This window comes from Chaetura pelagica, unplaced genomic scaffold, assembly GCF_000747805.2.
Source record: "Chaetura pelagica isolate M959 unplaced genomic scaffold, ChaPel_1.0 scaffold911, whole genome shotgun sequence".
Taxonomy (NCBI): domain Eukaryota; kingdom Metazoa; phylum Chordata; class Aves; order Apodiformes; family Apodidae; genus Chaetura; species Chaetura pelagica.
The window spans coordinates 312,950-321,148 of NW_009952354.1; the positions used below are offsets into that span (position 1 = coordinate 312,950).

At 57.2% G+C, this 8,199-nt stretch overlaps 2 protein-coding genes across 2 annotated transcripts in view; one reads left to right on the top strand and one right to left on the bottom strand.

The window, feature by feature from the left end:
* Positions 1–5,031, top strand: part of TMEM208 (transmembrane protein 208) — an 8,435-nt gene extending 3,404 nt beyond the window's left edge. The window contains exons 2-4 of the mRNA XM_010007845.1: positions 9–56; positions 3,354–3,438; positions 4,894–5,031. Coding sequence (XP_010006147.1) covers positions 9–56; positions 3,354–3,438; positions 4,894–5,031 — 271 coding nt within the window. The remainder of the gene's footprint in view (positions 1–8; positions 57–3,353; positions 3,439–4,893) is intronic.
* A 1,587-nt stretch (positions 5,032–6,618) lies between these two features.
* KIAA0895L (KIAA0895-like ortholog) overlaps positions 6,619–8,199 on the bottom strand; it is a gene marked incomplete at its 5' end in the record, with an annotated part of 8,852 nt that continues 7,271 nt past the window's right edge. The window contains 3 exons of the mRNA XM_010007846.1: positions 6,619–6,783; positions 7,198–7,295; positions 8,015–8,194. Of these exons, the coding sequence (XP_010006148.1) occupies positions 6,619–6,783; positions 7,198–7,295; positions 8,015–8,194 (443 nt within the window). The remainder of the gene's footprint in view (positions 6,784–7,197; positions 7,296–8,014; positions 8,195–8,199) is intronic.

Below are 8,199 nucleotides of genomic sequence, written 5' to 3' on the forward strand. Positions count from 1 at the left end.
GCCGCCAGCCTGGCCGACGGGGGGATCGACCTGAATATGGAGCAGGGGATGGCAGAGTGAGTGTCCACACCAGCCCAGGTGAGCAGGAGCTGCTGCCTGAGCGTGTGCAGAGCCCGGAGGGACCCCCCCCCCGGGATTGGGCTCCCCCTCAGCCCGCGGGCACAGCTGGAAGCCCGTGGGTGTTTTTACCAAGAACGTCCCCAAGCTGAGCTCCCTGCCCCAGGAGGGGTGTGCCAGCCTGAGCTGCACAGGTAGGAGATCCCTGCAGGAGCAGCTTTCAGCCCGGAGGCAGCACCGACGCTGTGCACGCTGCCGTGGCACACAGAGATGTACCTGCTCTGTTTGAACCAGCACTGCAGGTGGTGCTTGGCAGAGCAGGAGGGCACCCACTGCCACTTGCCCCACCCAGGCTGCAAACCAGCCTACACGCTGTGCTCTGCACACTAAAAAAGTCTCCTCTCTGTCCCAGCCAGCTCCTCTCACCTCCTCAGCCTTTTCTGCCCCCTGTGCTCTGCATTCCTCCTGTCTGCAGTGTTTCCCTGCCTCGTGGTCTTGGTGGTGCTGCAACCCTCTTTTCCTTGGTCAAGGAACACACACCAGTAATTCCTGCAACGTGATTTAAATGAGAAAATAAAATACTTCTTTACTCTGAGGGTGTTGGGACAGGCTGCCCAGGGAGGTGGTGGAGGCTCCATCCCTGGAGACATTCCAGACCTGTCTGGATGTGTTCCTGTGGGATCTGCTCTAGGGGATCTAGGGGATCCTGCTCTGGCAGAGGGGTTGGACCAGATGATCTCCAGAGGTCCCTTCCAACCCCAGCCATCCTGTGATTCTTAAAGAGCAGAAATACCTTCTAGATACCTGTGTTTTCCAGCAGTTGGTTCACAAACCATGTACAGAAGGCTGCCCAGCAGTGGTCATCACGTCAGACTTGCTCCCTATCCTCCCTGCCCACAGCCTCCAGCTTCTCCAGCTTTTGCTGGGGACCTTTGGCACATGCCCAGTGAGGTCCCTGGGGTGCTTGGCCCCCTCCCTCCCACACCCTCAGCCCCAGGTTGAAAGTTTCTCTTTGCTTTTGAAGAAGCACAGCCTTGTTTCTGTCAGATCCCTCTGCTCACATCAGGTGTCCTCATGCTGGAAGGGCCCTGAATGGATTTATAGATTTTTCTTAACAGAAAGTTTTACCTCTGCAGCCAGGAGATGCCTGGGGATGTTGCCAGCAGGGGGACGTGCTGTGCTGCCTGCAGGGGATGAGCTCTCCTGTGCTGGTTGGCAGAGCAGCACGTTTCTCAGGTGTGTGGTGTGAGACTCAGCTGAGGGACAGGGTGGCTGGGAAGATTCACAGAATCATAGAGTCATTAGGTTGGAAGGGACCTTAAAGATCATCAAGCTCCAACCCCCCTGCCATGAGCAGGGACCACTAGACCAGGTTGCACAAAACCTCCTCCAACCTGGCCTTAAAAACCTCCAGGGATGGGGCATCAACAGCCTCCCTGGGCAACCCATCCCAGTTCCTCACAACCCTGAGAGTGAAGAGTTTCCTCCTAATATCTCACCTAAATCTCTCCTCTCTCAGTTTAAAACCATCACCCCTTGTCCTGCCACTGTCTTCTCTGATGGAAAGAGAGGAAGTGATTTCTGCTGTGATTTGTGAGCTGGGTGCTTGACACCCTCTTCAGCCTTCAGTGGTTTCTTTTCCCTGCTGGTCAGCTGGGGGTTTTTCTCCTGGTTTGGCTCTCCTGAGGAGAAGCATGAAATACTTTGGATACTTCTTTGTGAAACAGAACAAGGGCAGTGCAGGAAGGAAAGTGCAGAAGCTGGATGTTGTCTGGGGTGTCCTGCTGAGTGGGGTGAGTTTTGTGACATGTTAAAAGGAACAGATGCACCTGCAAAGCTGCAAAACCAAAACCTGCACAGCTGAAGTTCCCCCCCCCCCGACCCTGTGTTTATGCACCAGAGCCTGCCCAGAGTCCTCAGCCCTGAGTCTCATTAGTTTAATGAGCACTTTGTGCTCCTCCTGCTGAGTGTGTCTGTTTGTCAGCTGAGGGATGGGGGAAGCACTCTGGTTTCCCTCTGGGATGGGGGAGCCACTCCAGGCTGGCAGTGACATTCAGAGCAGGTGTTTTCATAGAATCACTGAATCCCAGGCTGGTTTGGGCTGGAGGGGCCTTAAAGCTCACCCAGTCCCACCCCCTGCATGGGCAGGGACACCTCCCACCAGCCCAGGCTGCTCCAAGCCCCATCCAACCTGCCCTTCAACACTGCCAGGGATGGGGCAGCCACAGCTTCCCTGGGCAACCTGGGCCAGGCTCTCACCACCCTCACACCAAACAATTTCCTCCTCATGTCTCACCTAAATCCCCTCTAACCCAAATTTTCCTGCCCCTCAGCTGCGTGTGCTGCAGCTGATCCCTGTGTGCTCTGTTGGAGCAGCTTCTGGAATGCTGGGCATGTGCCAGTGTGTTTCCCTCCTGCTGCCTGTCACTGGCAGAGATGCTGCCTGTTGCTCTGGCTTGGGAAGGGGGAGGCTCTGCTGTGTGAGGTTCTTGGCCCCACAGAGCTGCTGGTGGTGGGTCCTGCTGTGGCTTGTGCTGATCAGGGTGTCCCAGCCTGGCCCAGTTGTCCCTGCTCACTTTGCTCTGCCCAGAAGGAGATGAGCTCTTCCATTCCCACCACCTCTGCTCTTGACTCCATTCCTGGATGTAACTCAAGTGGTTCTTACTCCAGCAGATGATGATTTCATGGGATTGAAGGAGCTGGTGTTTTTCTATCCCATCTCAGCCACTCCCTGTGGCTTGTGTTGAAAAACCAGTTGCCCATTTACCTCTGCTGGGCACCAGGTCCCCCCGGGGGTGGTGGTTGGGGTGTGGGCAGCTGGGGCTGCCAAGCTCTGCCTCAGGCTGGTCTGGAGGACCCTGCAGGGGGGAACAGCCTGTAGCTGCAGCTCAGCTTGTGGGTGATGATGTGTGTCTGTGCAGCCCCTCCAGCCCAGTGGGGACCCCGAGTGTGTCTGTCAGCCTGTGACATGACACAGGGAACATTCCCTGAGTGCCACCAGCTGTGAGTACCTGAGTGGCTTGACATGCCCTGGTAGGTGTCACATGGGGGGTGCTGGCTGCTGTCACAGCCTGCAGGGGCCATGGTTTGGCTTCCCCTGCCTTCCTCAGCTTTCTCCCTCTGCCTTTTCAGGGAGCTCTTCAGCTCAGCAGATCTATTTCTTTTTTTCTCTTCACTGCTCTGGTTCTTCCAGATCACTGTGTGTGGCAGAGCAGAGCTGCAGGGACAGCCCTTTGGTCCCTGTGCTGGCAGAGGGGCTGGCAGGGGAGGTTCATGGTTGGCTTTTCTTCCCTCAGGCACCTCAAGGATGTCATCCTGCTGACAGCCATGGTCCAGGTGCTCAGCTGCTTCTCACTCTATGTCTGGTACTTCTGGCTCTTGGTAAGTCCCTGTGGTTTTCCTTGTTGCTCTGTGTTCTCCCTGTTCTTGTCTTCAAATAAGAAGTTCTGTGTCTTCAGCACTGAGGACAAGATTGATCCATTTTATTTCAGTGTCCATTTTCAGGCCAAAACGATTTTCAGATCAGTTTTTTTTTGTTTTTCAATTTCCCTGTCAAACCTTGTTAAGAATGAGGCCACACCAGGGGAAGAAGTGCTGATCCCTCAGGGCCAACCACAGAAAAACCAGACTGGCCTTGGCCTTTCTCTGGGGTCCTGTGAAAGGGCAACAAGAAACACAAGGCAGATCAAAGCCATCTTTGTGTCTAGAGCCTTTCTGGGGCTGTGGCAAACAGGCTGTGCTGCTGCTTGGTTGGTTTTCACAGTCATTCATTCCCCAGCACAGACTGGGAACTGCTGGACACTGGAGCTTGGCAGATCCAGGCTTTGATTTCCCCCTGACACACCAGAGACTTTTTGTTCCTGAGACATTTGTCATGTGCCTCTGGCTCAAAATGCTTTTGCACAAGGACAAAAAGTCTCCAGTTAGTTAAAAAAAAATCCCAGAGTTTCTTTGAGTGCATCCCATGAAGATACATAAAACAATATTGGGAGTGTGGAAAATTTTTGGTCCTTATAGGTTGATTGTAGCTGGCCTGGCAGGGGGTTGTCCCCTGGAGAGCACCCGGGTCATGTTTGTTTCCATTTTGAGAAATGTGGGTGGGTTTTTTGGAAGGAGGGAGAGGCAGCAGGTCGGGGCAGCTGGATCTTCCTGGGTAGTTCCCCCCTGATGCTGAGATGCTGGAGCAGGTCCAGAGAAGCTCCCAAGCTGTGGTGAAAGGTCTGGAGAACAAGTCCTGAGAGGAGAGGCTGAGGGAAGTGGGAGTGTTTAGTTTGAAGAAGGGGCTGAGGGGAGACCTCATTGCTCTCCACAACTGCCTGAAAGGAGGTTGTAGGGAAGTGGGAGTTGGACTGTTCTCCCAAGTGAGTAATGACAGGACCAGAGGAAATGGCCTGAAGCTGCACCAGGGGAGGGTTAGGTTGGATATTAGAAGGAATTTCTTTACCCAAAGAGTGGTTGGACAGTGGAACAGGCTGCCCAGGGAGGTGGTGGAGTCACCATCCCTGGAAGTGTTGAAAAGTAATAGAGATGTGGTGCTGAGGGACATGACTTAAGCACTGCAGGGGTAGATGAGGTTATGGTTGGGGCATGTAGGTTGTGGTTGGACTTGATGATCTTCAAGGTCCCTTCCAACCAGGGTGATTCTGTGGTTCTGTCCCATGCCTGAGCCCCAAGTGCTGCACACGTGTGCAACCTCCCCAGCCCTGGGAACCAGCCCCGTTCCCTTTGGCCTCCGGCCCCCGGCTCTGCCGCCCCCGCTCCAGCAGACACCGCAGCTCCCTCAGCAGCAGCAGAGCTGTGGGCAGTGACCAGGTCTGTGCCCCGTGTGTCGTGCAGGCTCCGGGCCGTGCTCTCTACCTGCTGTGGGTGAACATCCTGGGGCCCTGGCTCTCGGCCGAGGCCTCTCCCGCCACGCAGGAGCCCAGCGAGAAGAAGCAGCGGCGCCAGGAGCGGCGCCAGATGAAACGCTTCTAGCCCGGTCCTGGGGAGGCAGGTGAAAAAGGCTGTTTCTCATCTCCATCCTGTTATTCCATCAGGGAGGCGACCAAAACCCATCCCAAACCATCTCAGTAGCTGTGATTACCCTCTGCCATCGCTGCTGGGAGGCAGCGAGAGACTTCCTGCTGGTTCCTTAGGGCCAGCTGGGGCCTTCCTTGCTCCTTGGATGACAAAGGGGGGTGATGCTGGGGGGGTGGGGGTGTAAATACCTTTTTAAAGCAGCTCTGTTACCGTGTTTGAGGTTGGGGAGTGCAACGTTGGAGGAAGTGGTGCATTAAAGAGCAGAGTCTGACCCTGCTAGTGGTGTGTTCGTGCTGGGGGGGTGGTGGTGGCAGAGGGGAGCTGGCAAAAACAGTGTGTGTCCCTGGAGACCTGGAGCAGAGGGAGGTGAAACCCCACCAAGACCAGTGGTCTCCTCCCTTCCCAGGCTTGATTGTGCAGCCAGAGCAGCAACACCTGCAGAGGGGCTGCAGCTGGGGGTGCTGGGGGCAGGGCCTGCAGCCACACAACCAGCTGCTGGGCTTCAGCCTGGGCTTCTGCAGCCACAAAATGGCCTCTGCTGCCTTTGTGGGAGCTCTGTGGGAGGGATGTGGCCAAAAGAAGCCAAAGCTAAATCTGGAGGCATTGGTTGGTTGGTTGTTTTTTTCCTTGCTTTTAAACCCACCCTCCCTGGGGTGGCAGAGCAGGGGATGGCACAGCAGGGGTTGCCACAACTGTAGCAGGGACCATGCAGCAGAGCCCAGGCACAGCTCAGGGCAGCACCTGCTTCTTCCTCCTTTGCTTCATTAATGTCCCGGCCCAGCAGGTTGTTTTACACCCTCCAGTGCCCCTTCCTTCTCCTGACTCCTCCCTTTCCCCCCCCAGTTGGAGCCAGGCAGCTTTGCCTGGGTGAGCCAGACACAGGCAGCCCTCACAGCAGTGCCAGGCTGGCATTTCAGCTGAGCCACAACCTTTTACCCACATGGCTGGTTGGGTTTGTTTATTTTTCATGACATCATTTTTATTACACTTTCTTTTAACATCCAAGCCTGAGCCCCATCCCCCCCAACCCCGAGCCCTCCTGCCCCTCAGAGGCAGGCAGAGTGGCCCCAGTCCTTGGCGTGCAGAGCAATGGTTAATGGTGGGCAAACATCTGAGGGGGCAGGGGGAGAGCAGAGATGGGGTTTGGGGGGGCTGTTAAAGTCCTTCCTGCTGCTGGTGGGTGGCACGAGGGAAGGGGTAGGGAGCGGGAAATGCAGACAGAGGGGCTGGGCCAGCCCTTACTACCCTGGCAGGCTTAGCCCAGGGCCCCCAGCCCCCCAGGTGGTGTCCCCACTCTGTTGGGACCCCCCCATGGCACCCCAAGGACCCCCCTCGCACGGCAGCCACCCCATCACAGCCTCCTGCATGGCTGGGTGCCCAGCTCCACGTGGACACCGACCCCACCAGCCCTACATGCACAGTGGCCACCTGGGCACGGAGCAGGGGGCCCAGGCTCTGCCCTCCAGGCTCCAGCCCCAATAAATATCCAACAAAGGGCACTGGTGCTGGACTCAGGGCACTGGTTTTGGGGGGATGATCCCCTCAGTCGGGCAGCAGCTGCTCCAGCTCCTCCTCGTTCAGGCCATTGGTGGTGACAATGTGATCCAGCTGCTTCATGTACCTCTCCAGGTCCTGCATGAAATGGGGGATTCGGGCCTTCTCCAGCACCCCAAACTTCTTCAGCCGGTTCACATCTTCGTAGGAGACCTGATGGGAAGCAGGGAGAGGACACCAAGGAGGAGGAGGGCTGGATCCCCCCCCCTTAGCCCCTCCAGCAGAGCCAGGTGGAGGGAGATTTGCAAGGAATTGGTCATTTTCTGTCACTGCAGGGACAGGTGATGGCAGGGCCAGTGTGGCCAAGGCAGAGGGGCTGGCAGAACATAAGCCCAGGGGTTAAGCCTCTCCCTGAAGGTCTCCCACGGATGAGGATGGATTGTCCCTCCTTCCTTGCATCCCACCCAGCACAGCCTTCCCCTGTTCCACCAAGATCCGTGGAGCAGCAAAGGGCAAAGAGCTGAAGAGCTGCCAGCTAAGGGCTTGTTTTTGGGACCCAGAGGGAGCCTGTGTCAGCCCTGGGGTGGGATGGAGCTCTGGGATCAGCCACCTGCTCCCTGGTGTTACCTTTCCAAGTGCAGCCAGCAGAGGGAAGTCGATGGTCTGGCGATGGCGCAGGATGCGGAGAATCCCGTCCAGGTAGACCTGGTCCTTACTGAAACAGCCTGGAAAAGCAGGAGAGGCTGTGGAGCAGGAGCCTGGATCCCCAACTGCCTCTGCTCTCCTCAGCGTCTGCGAGCCCAGGAACCAGCGTGATGACCCTGGAGCTGGGGACACCAGTGAGCCAGGGCCTGCTGGTGGCACGGCCAGGAGTGGGAGTGGGGCCAGGGATGGGAGGGATGTGGAGCCTGGGATAGGGAGAGATGTGGATCTGGGGAGGGATGTGGATCCGGGGATGGGTAGGGATGTGGAGCCAGGGATTGGGAGGGACAGGGAGCTGAGAATGGGGAGGGATGTGGAGCCAGGGATTGGGAGCGATAGGGAGCTGAGAATGGGGAGGCATGTGGAGCTGGGGAGGGATGTGGAGCCAGGGATGGGGAGGGATGTGAAGCCAGGGATCTAGAGGGATGTGGAGGCAGGGATCTGGAGGGATGTGGAGCCAGGGATCTGGAGGGATGTGGAGCCAGGAGCTGAGAATGGGGAGGCATGTGGAGCTGGGGAGGGATGTGGAGCCAGGGATGGGGAGGGATGTGGAGCCAGGGATGGGAAGGGATGTGGAGCCAGGGATGGGGAGGCATGAGAAGGGATGCAGTGCAGATCACAGCGGTGGGGTCAGTAACATTCAACTCGCCCAGCAGCAAAACACTCCCACCTTTCTTTTTTTTTTTCCCTTTAAAACCCAAGGGACTACAACCCCAAAGGCCAAGGCTTCCCCAGGCATCACCTGGCCGCGAGGTGTCGGTCTGCCCCCTCTTGGCCCGCACGCAGTATTCCCACCGGACGCCGGCGTCCTGGACGTACTGCTCCAGGTCCTGGAAGAGGGCGGAGAAGGAGAGGCGGCTGGCGCGCTCGATGGTGTAGTAGAGCAGGGCTGCCCGCCAGAGGAAGGGCTGCTTGCGGAACAGCACG